This window comes from Lepisma saccharinum, chromosome 30 (assembly GCF_977018435.1).
Source record: "Lepisma saccharinum chromosome 30, izLepSacc3.1, whole genome shotgun sequence".
Lineage (NCBI taxonomy): Eukaryota > Metazoa > Arthropoda > Insecta > Zygentoma > Lepismatidae > Lepisma > Lepisma saccharinum.
Window position 1 is genome coordinate 15327331 of NC_139258.1, and position 20702 is coordinate 15348032.

Here is a 20702-nt window from a genome sequence, read left to right on the forward strand (position 1 = left end):
CGAGTTACTAAAGATATATCTGCGAAACTTACTTGTAAATGTTCAATTAATTTTGGTGGCCTCTGCCACCATCCACTTGGGAACTTGATGCTTTACTGTTAGGTTGACTTCCAGTTCCTGTTGTTTCCTCGACTACCGCTAGGGGTGCTGGTGTAGCCATTTCGTCTGCTGCACGCAATGGGTTTGAGCTGTTGTAATAGCAGGAGCCAAACATGATGAGCCTGACCGCTGTCGATATTCAGCGTGCGGAAAGTACACAACTGCATGCGTCTCTTTGATTTTGGTGTTGATTAGGGTGTGTGTGATGTGTGCCTAACTGAAACTCTTTGGATCCTGTGTTTGTTGAACCTGAGATGCCTTGCTAGTCCGGTAGTGGGTTGGGATTTTTTGCATCCGCTATCTTGTTGATATTATTACGAAGGGAAATGAGAAATCACACTTTTTAAAGGTATTAAAATGAATGTCCATTTATTATTCATTGGAAATTGTGACAGTAATATCACAAACATCATTTGAATTGGCAATAATGCACAAAAATTAATAAGATAAATTATATTGTTATTATGAGCATCAAACAAAATAAACTATTACTTAAAATAAGATGATAGTGGTGAAACCATTGTTTTACGACAGTAACGCACTGTATGTTTGCTTGTCTGAAATTAGACAGTGTGAAATATCTGCAAAGCAAGGAGTAAATGTAATATGATGGAACATAATCATTTATTTACATTCCATTTCACTAGGTAAAAAAACAAAAAAATTGTTGCACGAGTATATACACTGGCTGATCAAAACATCTATCGAACTTTTCACATTTACACCTTCCAAAAAGAACAATCTTGGAATTGTAACACCTTTACAGTATGTGCTAACATGACTAGATGTACCTGGTAGTCATAATCAGTTACCCTACTAACCAAAGCTCTCTGTTCAAAGCAGTGGAAGCAGTGGAGACCATGGGGAAGTGAATGTTGTTGGGGGTGGGGGGTGGAAGAGTTCAAATTTTTACCACCAGGTGGAAATGCACTGAAATCTGGCGCACAGTAAATATCACCGTGCAAAATGCTTCATGAGACTATTGATTACACTGTCATGATTCCAAGGGTCATGCCATATTGGACACTGGTGTACTGGTAAGGTAAAGTTCCCTGTGCAAATAGCACCATGCCATGCCTTTACCCACCAGGGTTGCCCCCAAGTGAGCCCCAGAGCTGCTTTTATGTGGGAACAGGGCCGGAAAAATTCCGACCATAGATCACCCACCTCAAGAGATGAACCCAGGTCTCCTGTGTGGCAGTCAGATGCCCTACCAACTAGCCCGCTGTGGCTCCGTGCTATACTGACGAACTAAAAATTAAGTTTTGTACAAGTTTGGTCATTTCAGCACCACTTTTCCACCTGGTGGCAGAAATTTGAAGTTTTTTATCCACTTTCACTTCCCCATGCTCTCCATAGCTTCTATGCAACTAATTGCGACAACCTGGCATGCTCGCCTCTTATATCAGTTTGGTAGCATAAATGTGTCCATTCAGACTTTAAAAAAAATCACTCAATTTCTTCCTTTTCATGATCTTCTCGTTCTTGTGACGATATCCACCTCCTTACTAAAACTTCCTGAACTGTGAACTTTGATAAGCATTCAGGTGATTTGGCATCCTCAAATGGTACATCTGAAGGCCACACAACTTGACATAATATTACTTCCTGAAATAGAAGTAATTACAACTAATTATCCAAGTACTGCGTCAAATTATCCTTGAAGTTATGAGAATTTAGAAGTAATTTTATGCAAGGTGAGAAACCAAATACCATACGTGCAATGGAAACAATGAATGAAGAAAGATGGGGCTATTAATTGTCATAATTTGGGGTGTGCCAGATGCAATTTCCTCATGTTTGATATGGGGAAATATTTGCTCTTTTCAAAACTTTTTGCAAGCCCAGAAAAGTTCAAGAATTAGTACACAAATATTCAAAATTTCCAGACTCTTTAGGGTCTCGAAAAATCAAAAGAGTCCTCTCCAAAAATCTGGTTCAAAGTGGGAATTTTTCCTCAGTGATCATATTTTGGGATTCCACCCATCCCTAATCAATTTGTAACTCCCACCAACAAACAGGAACATTTCCACTTGCTTAAAAGGTAGAGGTAAAGTTCCCCATGCACCTTGCACCATGCCATGAGGCATATATAAGGGGGATGTGGGGATAGGGCCACACACATTCTATATATCTCGGCCATTTTGGAGGTGATGTGATCAGCACAACGTTCTGGCTGCCTTTACCCCCAGGCACCCATTTAATTAGGGCTGGGCGAGCCACAGAGCCATTTATGTGGGGACAAGTACGGAAAAATTCCAAACTTAGACCCAGTAATTGAACCCGGGTCTCCCACGTGGCAGTCAGACACCCTACCAACTAGACCACCACTGCTTGTTTCACTTACTTAGGACTGGTTAATTCTAACCTTTACTAAGCCTCGCGACAGGTTAAGTTTGCAGCAAGTTTTATGTATTAATCCACGCGAGAACGGCTCTTAGCGTCTCCCGTCCAATCTTGCCTCAACCGTCGAGCTGATCATGTCACAGGCAGCGAGAAAATCGGCAGTATTGCAGCGGAACTATATTCTGCGCGCACGTTTGAGTCTATATGTGTGAAATGTTGCTGCAAACTTAACCTGTCGCGGGGTTAGGTTAGAAAATAATAATAATAGTTTTCACTTAAATATCTTCTTACGTTACATGTTGAATAGGTGGTGGTCTTGCCTGTTGATATTCAGAAATAAAACAGAAAACATGGACATATTTCATGTCTAAGAAGGCTTTGTGCATTTCTTTTCTACTTTGTTAATAATTAAGAGTATAATAATAGTAGAGAATGCCTTCGCAGAGGGTACCAAAGGGCCAACCTCACTTCCACGTAGTACACCTTGTCAACTCCAATATTGAAGGCCCACGAGGCTTTGTCGTCTGAACCTACGGCCAGTATAATCCTCTGTAGAGCTGTGTTGTCCTTCCCCTTGCTAAGTGTCCCTTTGCAGCCTCAGCTTTCAACATCGGTAAGGAGATTTTAGTTCTCAGAGACATATATTGATTTTACTTATGATAAGGATCTAAACCCTGTATAATGTGATTGAGGCAAATGGTCCACGTGCTGAAGCACCCAAAATTTTTATTTAATAATTCAATCTAATAAGAACAACTTTTTTTTTTTTTGCAATATGTTTAACAATTCTTAGCAAGCCTGCTGCAGGATTTTTCTCGGGAGGGTCACAGTGCTAAAAGTGGGGGAAACGTGAGTGATGCTTTCCCCAAGTTCTCATAAAGCATCCCCAACTCTTAGCATAATTTGCATAGGGCACATCTGTATTTCACTGCACCTCTTGTCCATGTTTTCACTACAATTTCAACATTTGAATTATGTGAAATCTTTCGAGATATCATACAGGGGGGAGGAATGGGCCAGTGTCACCCGGACCCCCTCTGCAGGTGATCTTGATTCTTAGTAATAACATATAAAGATTAGTATTAGTGTGGGAAAGACAGAATTTCACATTTAAGTAGTTCTTGTTTAGGGGTAATAGTTTTTTTTTAATTTTTTTAATATATTTTCTCATTTTTTTTAATACACTTGATTCTATCTGGAAAATTGATTGATTTGGTATTTTAAGTCCACTTTATGCACAGTAAGGCTAATCGGGACTGGACCTACAGTTTAAAGTGGGATCCAAACCAGTAGTGCCTCAACCAGGTGTCGAACCTGGGTTGCCTTGATTACAAGGCAATTCTTTCTGGAAAAATCCCATGGATGTCCATATTACCTTGATTAATAAACACCCTTCCCATGTACCTAACAGTGAACATAACTAAAACAAAAGCATCAGTAAGACGATACGAATATCACTTTCCTACCGTGAATTGAAACCTTACTGAAACCCACAAATCAAAATGGATACTTCATTATGTTCTACAGCACCTAACTGAACACACCTATGCAATGTTCGACCAGTTCTTCATAATCTTCTCTCTCAATACACAATTTCATGCAAATTGGAAGACAACATACATACCTTTCCTGCAGCCTCAGACACACGATTGAGCCCCATCAAGCCAGTCCATGATAACGTTCGCACAGACACTTCTGAATGCCTACTTTGGGAGTTGTCATCAATGACCTCCACTAACACCACATATGATGCATGGTAAAATGGAGGACCTCGTTTGTACAGCACTGTAAACAGTTTAGGAAATAGAAATTAATACATCCATTCATATTTTGTGTGTGTTCAATATCGCCATGCATAAAATATCTAACAATGTAAAAATTATTTTTAATTATACAGGAAGATTCAAAAGTGTCCTGACATTTAAATCACATTGATTAATGACAATCTGGCTCTAACACGACATTAACTGAGTATGTTACACAGTATAACTAAGAAATGGCCGCATCTTGAATGTAAGTTGTATTTTTTTTTCTGAATATTAGAGGGGGAAGAGATTAGAAAATGTTTGCCACATATGTAATCGTAGTCAGTCTTGACTAAGCAAGAATGAGAGATCATATCAACAGGAGGGGCTGCGACCTCGACGTTGGATTAAGATATCATTTGTGTGTAGAATTTCAAATTTGATGTCTGTTCAACCTTTACAGAAATTATAAAACCAGTAAAACAGACATCACTCAAAAAATATACTAGTTTATTGCTGCTTGTAGGACATAATAGATGATTTCTCAGAGGAACAAAGATCATTAGTTTTCTGGTAGTAAAACCAAGGGAGCACCAGTCATGGGATGTGCAGGTACAAAGGTATCTTGCTGTTCCGGAGCTCATTCTTTTTCATTACAGATTCCTGGGCACTTTTTTCTCTTGTGTTTGGATTTGGTGATGTATATTGGGGTGGGGTGTCATGTGAATGACCCTTTCTTTTCCATTTCATATGCCTTGAGTTTGATTCAAAGTTCACTTTATGCACAGAGAGGCTAATCAGGACTGGGCCTACAGTTTAAAGTGGGATCTAGTGTTGGGTGATCCAATATCTTGATATTGGAAAAATATTGTCCAGGAGATATCAACATGATATTTTGGCGATTTATATTGTCTGTGATATATCGTCACAATATTTTGGTGATATATACTGTGTTGGTAATATATCGTCACAATATTTAGCATTCGTGTCAGCCATATATATTGGCACAATATTTAGCAATATATCACAATACGGAAAAAAATATCATATAGTAAAAAGGTAAAAGATAAAGTGCTCCCCTGTGCTTAGCACCACACCATGAAGGTGTATAGGGGGTGTGGGGGTAACGCCCCACACGTTCTTGATCCGGTCGTGAGTGGGGGTGATATGATCAGCATCACGCTCCTGACCGCCTTTACCTCCCAGGGTTTCACCCAGGTAACCATGTCATTTGATGGTGAGTGGACGCTGGGGCTGATTCCGTTAGAAAAGTTCCCAGATTTTAACCGGCAGGGGATCGAACCCGGGACCTTTACCATGGTAGTCAGACACGTTACCGACTGAGCCACAGTGGCTACTAATGTGATTATATTTTCTGACGATGGTTTTGAATCGGGGACTCCTAGATTCCAAGGTGATAATGTTGTTAATACACCACCGGAATGGCCCTCATATGCTTCAGTTTGGGGTTCTGCAATTCCTTTTGTTTTTCCCTTTTATACACAGAAATATTTTCTCTCATCGTACTTGTATTGCTGAGCCAGCGTTTATTATTATTATTTTTAAATTAAAGTGTGGCCTAAAACTGAATTCTAACTCTCCAAAGGTTGGAAAATAATCTATTTTCAAGTAATACGCTCCACTTCATGGTTTGGCTTCCACTGCTGTATAATAAGCTGTTTATGTCAATTACCTGGATCTCAGTAAAGAAATAACTGTGACGTTCCTATTGGTTCCAAGCTAGATTCAAGAGAAGCCTGTTTACATCTTAAATTTCAGCATTAGCACAGTCTAACAAGTGCAAAATATTAGTATTAAAATAAATTTTAGCAAACTTTCTGCCGGGTCACTACAACAAAAAACTTAATATGAAGGACAGAATAAACTGCAAGGCATTTGGTAACATTTTAGCAACACGATTGGAAGATTGGATGGAAAGAATCATGGGAGATTACCAAGCAGGATTTAGAAAAAATCGCTCCACGATGGACCAGATATTTTTACTGCGTCAAGTGTTGGAGAAGTTCTATGAGTACAAAAAAGAACTTCACCAACTATATGTCGATTTTAAACAAGCATATGACAGCTTGGAAAGAAATAAGATCTACAGTATAATGAAAGAGTTTGGGATCCCAAGGAAATTGATAAGACTGACAAAAATGACAATGAAGACAACGGAATGTAAAGTCAGAGTAGAACAGGAAATGACAAACATGTTTAAAGTAGAGAAAGGACTGAGACAGGGAGATTTACTTTCTACAATATTATTTAATTTAGCATTGGAAAAAGTAATCCGACAACTACCAATCAACCCTGGAGGAACAATATTAAATAGGCTAACACAAATAGTAGCATATGCAGATGATGTAGCTTTAATAGCAAGGAATAAGCAAGCTATGGAAGAGAGTTATCAAGTATTAGAAGAGAAAGCTCAAGAACTAGGACTGGAAGTGAACACAAATAAAACAAAATATATGAAGATGGGAAATCCAGAAACAGGCAGAAGAGAACCTTACATAATAATAAATGGAAAAGAATATGAAAGGGTGGAAGCCTTTAAATATTTAGGCTCAATAATAACAGCAGATAACAAGACAGCTACAGAAATACAGGAAAGGATAACAAGTGGAAATCGATGCTACTTTTCTTTGCAAAACGTGTTTAAATCTAAGAATGTTAGTAGGAACACAAAAATTAAAATATATACAACAATATTAAGACCCATAGTAATGTATGGTTCAGAAAGTTGGGTGATGTCGGTCAGAGAGGAAGATTGGTTGTTAAGGTGGGAAAGGAAAATACTGAGAAGGATATTTGGAGCGGTAAGAGATAAAGAGGGATGGAGAATGAGAACAAATATGGAAGTACAGGAATTATTTAACCAGCCAGATATTGTAGTGAAGATCAAACAGGGTAGAATACGATGGGCTGGGCATGTTCAGAGGATGGAAGAAGCACGGGTTGTCAAGAAAATATTCAATGGAAAACTGGAAGGGAGAAGGAGAAGAGGTAGGCCCAGGAAAAGATGGATAGAGGACGTGGAGGAGGACTTAAGAAGATTAGGAGTCAAGGGATGGAGAAGAAAAGCAGAGGATCGAGACGAATGGAGGGAGGTAGTCAGGAAGGCCAAGGACCTACATGGACTGTAGCGCCGACCAGTAAGTAAGTAAGTATTATGACTACATTGATATGTGTTGAGAGTTGCTAAGAAATATCTGAAAAACAGTTTTTATCTCAGGGCTTAATTTATACAGTTACCAGATTCCTTATCTGTATAGACGTATCTAATTCAGATGCCAGCCTCTTTTTCTCAGGAGATAGTGTTTTTTCCCCCCTTCAGATACAGGCTAAGAAAGCCATGCATCCATAACTAAGGTAAAGCTACACATTTTGAAATGTGCTCTTAAAACATTTAATTTAATAATTATTTTAATATTGGAACAAAAGTAATTAATTCTTGGGCCCGAGTGGCCTTGCTAAGGAGGCTAAACCTGTAACCTCATGAATAACCATGCAATACATATTAATATGAAGAAAACATGCAGATTTAAAAACACACACCACACTGTACTCATTTATTTAAGAAAAAATGAGTAATGGGGATTTCCACAAACGAACTAAAAAACACAATTTGAAAATTCTGGTGCCAGATGAATTTTCAGACACCATGGCAACTGGGCACCCTGTAATTTTTTTTTAACCCTGGACACATTCATGGTCTTTTGTAACTTTGTGCTGCCAGTGTTCAAGATGGCATCACAGCTCTCCTTGACAAAACAAAGTTTGAAGATTTAAACTCATCAGGAATTACAAGGGGCGTACTATAATGATTTACACTTTTTTTTTTTCAGCAGTTCCCATGGTAACTATTCGAGAAGTGAAGACTGGCATATGAAGCTACGAGCCTAGTCTATCGATTGCAGGCAGCAGTGCCCAAAAAGGATTCCCGGTGTTCACACAGCAGCAAGTTTCTGTATATCATTGTCAGTGGACTATTGGACAACATGGAAAGCGACTATAATGGTCAGCGTTGGACAAGTTGGTTTCTATGGAGAGAGGGTGTGGCCACAGCAAAGATTTACAGACGATTGGCAGCAGTGTGTGGTGAACCTTCGGCCTTCATGGAAAACCGTTTACAATTGGGTGGAAGGCTGGAAAACAGGATGCACGTCAACAGAAAAAGAGACAAGTTCTGTACGGAAAGTGACTGTGACAACACCAAGAAACATTACACAGGTTGACCAAGTCATTCTTGAGAACAGGTGCATCACGTTTCCTGAAATGGAGGTAACCACGGGCCTGCAGCGGATCGTGCACGATCACTTTAATATGGGGAAAGTGTTTGCCAGATGGGTTCAGAAAAAATGACCAGGAAAATGGGCAAACAGAGTGCTCCTGCTACACGACAACGCACACTCCCACACCAGTCGGGAATCAACCACGGCCTTTGCTGAAATGGGGTTTGAGGTCCTGCCACACCCCTCGTACTCTCGTCTGTAAATCTCTGCTGTGGTCACACCCTCTCTTCATCGAAACCAACGTGTCCAACGCTGACCATTATAGTCGCTTTCCATGTTGTCCAAAAGTCCGCTGACAATGATGTACGGAACGTGCTGCTGTGTAAACACCGGGAATCCTTTCTGGGCACTGCTGCCTGCAATCTGTAGACTAGACTCGTAGCTTCATATGCCAGTCCTCACTTCTCGAATGGTGGACCATGGAACCTGAAACAAAATAAAGTGTAAATCATTATAGTGTGCCCCTCATACTAGTAGGCATAATCTAATATCTATTCAAGAAATAGTGTTATGGTTTTGAAGGTTTTTTTTCAGTGAATTACTGTATATGTCACATACAAAACCTGGACTTGACTATACTAAAAAAAAAATACTTACACCAATCTCCACCAAATTTTAGTCCTGGCTTCACAACCCACCCTTTACTTCTAAAGTAATGGTATGCCACATACTTCTGAACAAAGTCATTTTGTGTTTCGCAAAAGAGCTCCCACGTTTTCACCAATGACAACACATTGCCAACAAGATCGAACACTTGCAGGCACCCAAGTCCGAAACTAAGGAAGAATGCTTCTTCAAGAGTCAAATGAAGGCCTTCCGTAACCCTGAATTTGTTCCTATGGATCTTTGGGTTGAGATTCGAAAGGAACTCCTCATCTTCGCTATCACTGTCTGTCAATACGACCACTACGTCACTATTGCTTTCAATTATTCTTTTCCTGTCACTGCTCTTTTGAACTTGTGAAGCAGAATCCTGTGCTGCATCTTCATTAGACCCTGATGGTTCATCATTTTTTCTCTTCCTCGGATTCTCGTCCACGTTTTCAGCAGCATTTTTGCTGCATTCTGCATTCTCATCTTCATTTTCTTCTCTTTTAATTGATTGGTTAGCTTCTTCTGACACTTTCTTGCCGGCCTCATCTTCATTTCCTTCGGTTTCGTTCTGTGTGGGATCTTCGGTCTCACCATCTTCATAAAACACTTCTTTTTTAACTTCCACATTTTCTCCACCTCCTTGTTCTTTGCCGCTTTCGTCATTTTCCTCATGTTCTTTAGTGGTTTCATCGTCATCATCTTCTACCTTAATTCTCTTGGTGGCACTTTCTTCCTCTTCGTCTTCATCTGCTTCTTCCTTCACTTCTGCTCTCTCGGTTTTGACCTTAACCTTTTCAATTAACTTTTCTGACCACTTCATCCTCTGCTTCCACTGCCTTCGTTTGAGGAAAGGAGGGGCTCCAAACTTTTCTCTCCCAAATTCTGGAGCACTTTGTGATAATGACCCTTTTCCAAAGAAACCCTGCAAGACAAATAAGCAAGTATTGAGTATTGTGAAACTAATTAAATATAAAGACACGAAAAGTGAACAAAATGTGAGAGAAACATTGTAGAAAGGGGGACATTTTTAATGAAAAGTGAATATAAAAAGACTCTAAATTGGATCAAAGCGAGTTCAACAGTGTGACAGCATGTGCCCACTTTATGATTGATTGATTTCATTCATTTTACTTCACATTTCTGCCACTTTTAGCTAATCGCGAAGATGAGGAGGAGCGATGAAGGAACACTCACAAAGAACAGCTATACCCAAGGTTGGTATTCAAACTGAGGGCCTCTGGCATCATAGCACAACTTTATCCATAAGAAATTCTCAACAAAATGTTAAGTATTTGTTATTGTTGAGTAAAATGGAATAATACATTGATACATTTATACAGAGCTGATGAACATGCAATTCAAATACAAATGTTAATTTATTTGCATATTGGCTGCAAAACTTTGCTGTAGAACACGAAAATAGCCAATACAGGTGTTGTAAAATGTATTAACACTTTGTGAAAAGTAAAAAAAAAACTCAAACAATGAAAGGACATGAATGAGTTATTGCGTGGTATTCAGCATTTTGATCTTTTGTTACAACGAATGTTAATAGTTAGTGGGCCTTCGCGATGGCATAGTGGCAACGTCATCGCCTTGCAATCAAGGGTCCCAGGTTTGATACCCAGTGGAGGCACAATGCACACTGGTTCAGATCCTACTTTAAACTGTAGGTCCCATCCCGAATAGCCCTTCTGTACATAAAGTGGAGTTAAAACAACAAATCAAGTTCAGATTCAAGTATTAACTTAGTATTACATGTATTATCTCCATCTAAAAAGATTGATTGATTCGTTTTATTTTACTTCACTTTTCTGCCAATTCTGGCTACTCTTGAAGATGGGGACGAGTGATGAAAGCACACACAAACACCCATGACCAGACCGGGATTCGAACCCGGGAACCCTGGCATCATAGCACGATGTGCTAACCACTCTGTCACGGAAGCTGACCTATCTAAAAAGAGAATTAATTATCTTGTAGGCATATTGTATGTAGATATTGCTTATTTAAGTTTGAATCCAGCAATGTAATCAATTAGCTTTCAATGTTTTATAATGTGTCCCGTATTTTTCTTCTTTAGTGTTGTTTTCTTCTGCCACTTTTGACAAACTGGAGTGATGATGGTTACATGAAACTGCTGAAGGAACCCTCGCAAAAGAACACCCACAGGCAGGGACTTAAACATGAAACCTTCAGTGGCGTAGGGTTGCCAGATTTCTAAAATAAAAAAACTGGACATACAGATTAGCTATATAGACATGGATAAAGTTTAAGGGTGTGCGAGATCCTGAAAAGTCAGGACCAGGATCAAGAAAAAAATTTCCGTCCCGATCCCAACTTCATAAAATTACTTCCAGACTTTTCGGGATCCCGAGCAGTCTGAAAATACCGAATGATCACTTTTAAAAGTCCTTAATTCTTGAACTTTTCTGCATTGTAAGTGTCTAGAACTAATCGGAAATTGTTAGTTTTTGTTCCTGAAATGCAAAAAACAATCACTTAAAGCGAAAATGACGTGTAGAATTCGAGATTTCCAGAGCTTCAGGAAATTTCGAACATTTCCCGTCCCAAATGTCGGGATTTAAAAACATTCCCGTCCTGACCCAAAAAAAACTGTACCGCTCACCCCTAATAAAGTTACATTTATTTTTTATAACATTTTTAAACATTACAAAATCAACTGCTGTTTAAAGCATTGTTAATCCCTAATTTTTAACACTTTAACAAACTATATTAATATTTGTGTGAACTCTTGGCTTGGCGTGCTTTAAGAGAACCTTTTTTGGTATTAATTTCTTGTATAAAATGATTTTGAAATTTGAATTCGTTATTTCTTTAGCTAAATATGGGACAAATGGGCACCTCGAGAATATTTTCCGGGATACCGGGACATTTCTTTAAAAAAAAGGGACAATCTCGTATGTACGGGACATCTGGCAACCCTACAGCAGAGTGTCTTTTCCATATAAAATTATGGAAGCTTAACAGTGGAATCCAGATTTTAGATATTCCATACATTTTAAATGCTGACATCTTGGTTCACTGAAAAATGTAAAATCGAGGCTCCCCGGTATTGTAACTCTTACCATGTTATGTAAAGCAGCCATTTCTGACGGGGTTTCAACAACCACACAGTCTCCATTGAATGTGCCAGAGTACAACTGCCACAGCGCATTATTGGCTGAGATCCCAGACAAGCTTGAGATGAGGATTGGGAAAGGCTGCTGAAGTGTTGCCAAGACTCGCTTCTTCCTTTTAGGCTCTTTTAATTCTATCGACATTGTATACCTAGAAAAATATAAATAAATCAAAACAAAATTAAACAAATTATTCTGATATTGTACTTAAAAATGAAAAAGCTGTGTCAAGTTTCAATCACAGTTGGAATTGTAGATTAGGCACACACAGGAGTTGTACTACATAGAAATTTTTCAGCGGGTCTCTGGCATACCATGCCATTGCTCTACCGAGCTACCGAGCTACCGAGCCGGCCTGGCCTCACCTGATCTTTCACTATCGCTGTTTTACCTGCGTGGAATCGTCTCTGCCAGTGCTACTGCAACGGGATCTGTTGCCTTTGAAACATGGTAGACTTCGACGTTGCCTGGTTCCTCCCAGCGTAGAGATGTTAATAATTTCGACCAGGACTCGAACCCGGGTCTCTGGCATACTGTACCATTGCTCTAACCACTGAGCTAACATATGTCAAGATCTAAGTTCTAAGAATAGTTGATAAAAATTCTCTTACTCATCAAATAATTGACTCTCTAGTTACATCATAAAGACTTAACTAACATGTTATCTATTTATGTTACTTGGAAAACCTTTCATGTAAGCCATTCAAGAAGGTTCACATCATTTCAGAGCTACCAGGTCCCATTCTACCCACCTGATGACTGTGTTGTTTTGTGAAACATTGTAAATGCATTAAAATACATTGACATTAATGATAATGTGTGTTACATCCAGAGCAAACATGATTCATCCAAATAGTCAATTAAAAAGTGTTTAAACACACATAAAATGCATAACCATGTTTTAAACATGCCAACCATTGATACAATGTTAAGATAACAGCATGCAATTTGTCCTTCACTATGTTTGTTGTATTGTGAAGCAAATGTTATTACTTATTGATATTTTTTTCAACTAATTACCCCTGCGCATTGCGGAAAACAGGACAAATGGATATGGTGATGGACATTTTGCCTATTTTTTTTGTCTTTGGACAGCAAACAATTATTTGTAAAAGGCAAGAACTACCCAATGAATCAAATAATTTTAATGATGCATGCCTCTATCTCTGAAATGATGATAAAATATGGATATAAGTGCATAAGACAACATCCAACATATTGCTGGCCTCCCAAGACTTCATCAGTGTAATGATTTGCTGTCAAATCATTGCTGCACTGTATGTTATAGCATCTAGAACATCGTTTCTCAACATATAAAGTGCAACTCATTGTGTCTTAAAAATGTATTACATTTAAATTAATAAAATATATTGTTTTATCAATTTAAATTCAACCCATTTTGTGTGTAGATAAACTCTACATTTCTTATATTTGCGCTCTATCATTGCTTTTTACCGACATCTCTCTGATGTTTAACTCAAGGGAATCTGATATCTGTCGTTTTCATTTCGGTCGCAGCAATGAGTTCTTAATTATCTGTGTGTCACATGCATGCCGACTTAAGGTGTCACTTGATATTTCCGAGGGCCATTTGGATGAGGCATTAAAGTTGCTCATGCCCTACCCCAACTCATATTTGTGTGAAGGAGATTTTCATCTCTGATTCAAGTGAAAAGCAAGTACAGAAATAGACTTGATGCACACTCAGACTTATGAATTAAGTTAACCACCATTAAACCCAACTTATGCAGAAAAAGTAGCGCCAACCGTCACATTAGTTCGGTGAGTAAAAAAATGATAACGATGTCAAATCGACCCTTCTTAATAGAAATATGTATGATACATCGTTGGAAAGTGTATGAATGAAGGATTCCAGAAATGTAAAATTTAAGGTGAGGAAACAATTGGTAGTAGAAAAAAAAGTAGTATTAATTGTCCCCCGATTCCGGGCCCTGGGGTAATTGGCCTACCGCCCCCTATAGCTACCGTGCCTCCGCTCCGGCTACCTGCCTTTTTCTATGGAGTCCCTTTGAATGAAAACATGAAAAAATACGAACGAAAACATGATTTAAAAAAAGTTGAATCCTAGTGGAAATTCGCATATATATCCACATTGAAAACCAAAGTTCGACCTGGCAATACTGTGTGTTTACAACATGGATTAGGTTCAAGGAAACCAGCTATGGCAAGTAATGTAGTAGTAATTTTTTTATTATTTAATAGAAATGTAACTTCAAATTGAGAAATGCACAGTGGCAATTTGAAGTATTAAATACGTTCTATTAGCGCACAATATTTTTTTTAACTTTCAAACGGTAAAACACAAGGGTCGATTGTGCAGTCTAGCCAAAAAAATTGTTTTCGATTTCAGCATGTGTGTTTGGTTTGATGCTAGACTAGAGTAAATTAGTCTTTTGAATGACATATTTACAAGTGACAGAAATTGGTTTGGAACAGCAGTATATGTTGTGTCCCTTTAGTCTCTTGCAGGCAGAGAATTAAGGGATGGGATTCCTAAATAAGTTTGTTTATGTTCTTACTCTGGTGTGCAAATCGGAAACACGTTTGACATTCTAGAACTGATCTAGTGTGCGGACAGACTTCATAGATGACACTATTGGCTATCATTTTCTGTGTAGGACATTGCCCTGAAAGTTTAGGCAGATAAGTTTTGTGTCTCTTAAATCAAAAGTACCCTTATTGTTCCAGATTTTATTTTGCATTCGCCTCGCGCTGATAACTGGAATCACAGACTGAACACCATCCATGATATCCTGAATACAAATTTCTGAATCAATTCCGAATATGAGGCAGTCACGCTGCACTAGAGATTGATGGATTCTGGCATGAACCTGTAGATCGTTAAGATACTTTTGAGTGAATGCACTTGCATCTGTTGCACTTGGGAAAGTCACCCACACTCAATTTTTTCCACGTTGTTCAATCAAATCAACGTCAATTTCCAAGACTGTCCCGGATAACTTTCCTATGTTTCTTCCTATACCTTCTAATAGTACTATATACGGTCCTGGTTGTGAAGTGTCATACAGTGACTCAAAAAAGTATTCAACTCACCACAGGCCTCCCATTGAAACATCTACAACAAGCAGAAAAGGAATGAAGATGGATGTATATGTGCACAGAAGTTTAGTGCATACTATTGAGGTACAAACTACCCAGAAAACAAACAGCTTTAGTAGTTGACAGAAGGAGTACAGAAAAACAAAAGACAAGATGCATAATTGGAGCTCAAAAAAGTATTCAACTGTCATACTTGCGGCATAAAATATTAGGTGCTGCTTGGACCCAATTTCCTCTTTATTTCCTGCAACCATTGTGGGACTGATTTCACCAAGGGATCTCTTGTGTGTTGGGTAATCTGCCCCATTCATCCAACAAAACGCGCTTGAGGTAATTTTTGTTGATAATGTGGTGTTTCTGGATTCTTTCTTCGAAAATATGCCAGACATTCTCGATAGGATTCATATCTTGTGATTGGGGACCTATTTGCATCCAGCGTGGGGTTGTACAATAACCAGAGCTTGGTGTTGAGGGCTGAATGTTTCGGATCATTGTCCTGGGTGAGGGTGTAGTCACCAGTAAGCCCCATAATGTCCACTGAGTTGGGTAGGTGCACCTTCAAAATGTTGATGTAAAGTGTGTGGTCCATTGTACCATTAATGAAACACAAATCGCCAACACCATTGGCACTCATACAGCCCCCCACCATTACCCATCCCTCACCGTATTTTGATGTAACTGTGAGATTTTCCTCATCTAGTTCACAGTTCTTCTATCACCACACAATCATGTGCCCATCTGATGCACATAGGCTCAAATTTCGTAACATTACAAGAAAGAATAACAAATGGGCATCAGATGGGCACTTGATGGCATCGCGATAAAAGAACTGTGAACTAGATGAGAAAAATCTCACAGTTACAACAAAATACGGTGAGGGATGGGTAATGGTGTGGGGCTGTATGAGTGCCAATGGTGTTGGGGATTTGTTTCATTATTTTGAAGGTGCACCTACCCAACTCAGTGGACATTATGGGGCTTACTGGTGACTACACCCTCACCCAAGAATGACCCGAAACATTCAGCCCTCAACACCAAGCTCTGGTTATTGTACAACCCCACGCTGGATGCAAATAGCTCCACAATCGCAAGACATTAATCCTTTCGAGAATGTTTGGCATATTTTCGAAGAAAGAATCCAGAAACACCACATTATCAACAAAAATTACCTCAAGCGTGTTTTTTTGTTGGATGAATGGGGGCAGATTACCCAAGAAACAAGAGATACCTTGTTGAAATCAGTCCCGCAACGGTTGCAGCAAATCATCAAGAGCAAAGGGGGTCCAAGCACGTATTAAGGATGTCACACACACCTAATATTTTATGCTGCAAGTATTACAGTTGAATACTGTTTTGAGCTCCAATTATGCATCTTGTGTTTTGGGTAACAGTTCGATCTTAGCAGAACAGATTTCTTCTTTTTTTACAGAAGAAACTACTTACAGAAATGAGTGTCTGTAGCATTCTGAAAGTTCGTGGATGTATTTTCTTCCATCGTGTAATCTATTTGACCGGGAATTCATGTATTTTTGAAGAAAAATTCTCTCCGATGCACAATTACCGCTGCTTGAATCTGAGCCAGATGTTCCGTACGTTTCATGATGTAACCCCCTGTCAGTGTTTCCAACCACGGTGTTGTTTTGCAAGAAGTGAAGGTGATTTTTTTTTTTTAAAGCTGTATCGCATTGTTTTACGAACAAAATTTTAACTATGCTTGCCTACCCTGACCTTGCTGGAAATTGTTTGTGGGGTTATCCATATATGATTTTTGGGGCTATCCGTCAATGGCTTGTGGGGCTATTCAGGTATTTTTCGGTTACGAAGGTTGGAAACACTGCATACCCCACATGATCCACATCGCTACTCAAGCTGCGCCCGCCATATTGTGTGTTACGCAAGCGAAAAAAGGAAGAACAATAATTACTCTAAATGTGAAAAATTTAAGTTATTTTCGTTAAAAAAGCAAAATTACACCTTAAAGAATCTTTCACAATGAAGAATAGGTAAGTACGAATGTAAAAAATGATGAAATAAACAAGTGAGAGGTGTTCTGCCGTGATTGAATAGGTAATGTATTTTGTTTTCCTGTGCTCGTTCTGTCAACTGTGTAGTTTGTACCTCAATAGTATCCATTAAATTTCTGTGCACATGTACTTCCATCTTCGTTCCTTTTCTGCTTGTTGTAGATGTTTCCATGTGAAGCCTGTGGTGCGTTGAATACTTTTTTGAGTCACTGTACATATACTGTCAAGATTGGGTACTTTCCTGATCGTCTGACCGGATCACCTTGTCAGGTTGGGTAGTTTCAGAATCATTCGCCGATCTCTTTTGTGCATGTAGTTCTCTCACAACGGTCATGTCGGAATCCTGATCAAATATTAATGATGTATTGTTGTGGAACGAACCGTTCACTAGAACTTAAAAGCTATTAGGGTGTGAGCAGAACAGTGTTGCTTCATCCCCCATTGTATTGGTTAGAGACATTCAGATGAGTCAGTTTGTTGTATGAGCCACTATGTCCTTTTTTTTTTACAAAACTATACACTAAATTGATAAAACCAAATGTCAAATCACTTCAAATTACTAGCAAGAGCCGGATGCTAAATAACTACGAAATTAACCCACGGAGCAATTGAAGGAGACGGGAGTGTTCTCAGATTTATTTACTAGAGAATGTACTAACCAAATAAGAGTAAAAGTTAGATATAGTGAAAACATATTTCTTAAAATTTACAGGAGAAATGACGGGAAAGTACTTACGGAATTGAGTTCCTGTGGACTTTTGGAAGCTGGGAATAGTATTTTTTCGATTCGTGCAACTTATTCGGCCGGTAAATAATGTAATTTTTGACATTCATGTATCTCCGTTGCACGATAGCTCGTGCCTTACCGTCGACTATGTGAATCAAATGTTCCGTGTGTTCGAATATGTAACCCCCTGTCAACGTAGCAACCACACGGTAGTTTTACCAGATGACTTGTGAGCGTTTTTTTTTTCCAATTTAATTTTCTATGTTTGCCTAACCTAACTGACCATAACCTAACCTTCCGTGAATGGTTTGTGGATCGATTTGTGCAACTTATTCGGCCGGTAAATAATGTAATTTTTGACATTCATGTATCTCCGTTGCAGGATAGCTCGTGCCTTACCGTCGACTACGTGAATCAAATGTTCCGTGCGTTCGAATATGTAACCCCCCTGTCAGCGTAGCAACCACACCGTAGTTTTACCAGATGACTTGTGAGCGTTTTTTTTTTCCAATTTAATTTTCTATGTTTGCCTAACCTAACTGACCATAACCTAACCTTCCGTGAATGGTTTGTGGATCAATGTTAGCCTAAAAACCTTTTGTGAATAGTTTGTGCAGCATTTTTTGGTTCATAAGTTTGGAAACATGGTAACACTTTACTATACCGGAGACAGATTTCTTCAAATTTACAGGAGAAAGTACTTACGCAAATCATTTTCTGTAGCGTTGTTGATGTTCGGGAATGTAGTTTTGATCCATTTTAATGCATATGCATGTGGTTTTCTACGAAAATCTATTTCCGACGCACTATTCCTGCTGCCGCCATTTGCTTTCTGCAGGAGAGCACAATACACGCTATTGCTGCTGCTACAACATGATGTGTCGAGGATGCGTCGTGAAGTTGTTGCCAGGTGTGGAAGATGCTGTGGAATTTGTAATTCCGATGTTGTCCGTATATGCTAAATTGAACGAAAGGAGTGCTAATGGAACCTTACCTAACAGGCCTAACCTAACCTAGTAGGCATACCTCGTCCCCGTGATGGTTCGTGGGGCTATCGTATGTAAGAAATAGACCTTATTTTCGTTTGAAAATCCATTGTTTCACCTAAAGAAATGTTCTGCAACGCAGAATAGTACGTTATCAATGTAAAAAATTGTGAAATAAATCATTGATAGGTGTCTCCGGTATAGTAAAGTAGTACCGGAAACACTGCATATTAGATGACGATAGACAACGTGAGTCAATATTTGCCAGCCATATTGTGTGTAACGAAAGCGAATTAGCAACGACCAATAAATGCTTGTAATGTGAAAAATTACCCTTTTTTCAGTGGAAAAAAACGTAATCCCAAGTTGAAAAATGTTCCGCTATGCATATAAGGTAAATACAAATGTAAATAATTCGGAAATAAATGAATTAAATGTGTTTTCACTATATCTAACTGGTACCCCAATAAGTTTTCCGGATGAAGTATCAGTGGTTCTGATGTCCCAGTCACTGTTTGAAATTTGGATATTACGTGTGTAAGGTGTAATATATTGCTTAACTTAATCTAACCTAACATTACGTGAAATTTTCAAGGTACAGACATGACTGGGAAACTGAAATCTCAGATTCGTGTTCAGGAGGCCTCATGTAGAAAGTATACATAATTTCGGTAAGAGTCTAGTTTACGTCCTTTTCATAAGGAATATGTGTCATATATCGTTAGAAAGGTTATTGTATAAGGAATTCAACAAACTAAATCCCAAGGTGAGGAAAATTTTCCTGGAGGAGAAAATCGAGAAAAAACGATGTTGTCCGGATATGCGTGATTGAACGTACTGAGGACATTTTTCGATGATGAAGCACATATTTAGGGGTGAAATGAGTGCTAATGGAACCTAACCTAACAGGCCTAACCTAACCTCGTAGGCATACCTTGTTCCCGTGAATGGTTAGTGACAATGTGTAAAAAGAAAAACTTAAATTACCCTACGGATGCCGGAGCGCCGGCTGTCTGCTAGCACGGTTTTGTAAACGGGCAAGGACGTAAACTAGACTCTAGCCAAGAGATTAACACCAACAATCTAATAATATGATGCTAGATATGTCACTCAAGCGCAAGTGTGGTTTTCTGCTACTTGTAAATTTGATGTGCAAGGATGATTCTCTGTTGCCTACTATATGTAATATCCCATACCTATTTCTACACATTTTCCCGTACATACATACATACATACAACTACAACTAATATTCCTTAGAACTAATATTCGATCAGATACTAAACTCACAATTAATATATTTTTTCCGCTTGCAAGAAATTAATTTTAAAGAAGTGTTCTTTCTGGTCATTCATTTGTCAGCAGCTAGCTAGACCGGATATAGACTTCTTTTGTTTCATAACACGCCAACCCAATGGCGTAGGTGTACCCAACCATGCCAACATGAAACCATCTTTGATGATACCATATTTTTTCTTGATTTCCATGTTAAAATCGAATTCGAAAATTTATCATATGTGAATATCTGTAATTCCGATAAATTTGCTTTGTAAATTATATATTTGATGGCTGTTCATCTCCACATCGCTGTCACCTTTTGCACACCTGTATTACACATCGTGAAAGCGGGAAGAGGAGCACTGACTGAACTTATTCTGTCTTAT

At 38.7% G+C, this 20702-nt stretch overlaps 1 protein-coding gene across 1 annotated transcript; it reads right to left on the minus strand.

The window, feature by feature from the left end:
- Nucleotides 1-447: 447 nt before the first annotated feature.
- On the minus strand, nucleotides 448-20414 carry Tsen2 (tRNA splicing endonuclease subunit 2). The gene is made up of 5 exons (XM_083115271.1): nucleotides 20329-20414; nucleotides 12172-12373; nucleotides 9086-10004; nucleotides 4070-4230; nucleotides 448-1707 (listed from the first exon to the last, which is right to left on the minus strand). Exons 2-5 carry the CDS (start codon nucleotides 12364-12366, stop codon nucleotides 1549-1551), a joined length of 1434 nt encoding a protein of 477 aa, XP_082971397.1. The 5' UTR covers nucleotides 12367-12373; nucleotides 20329-20414; the 3' UTR covers nucleotides 448-1548.
- Nucleotides 20415-20702: the final 288 nt, after the last annotated feature.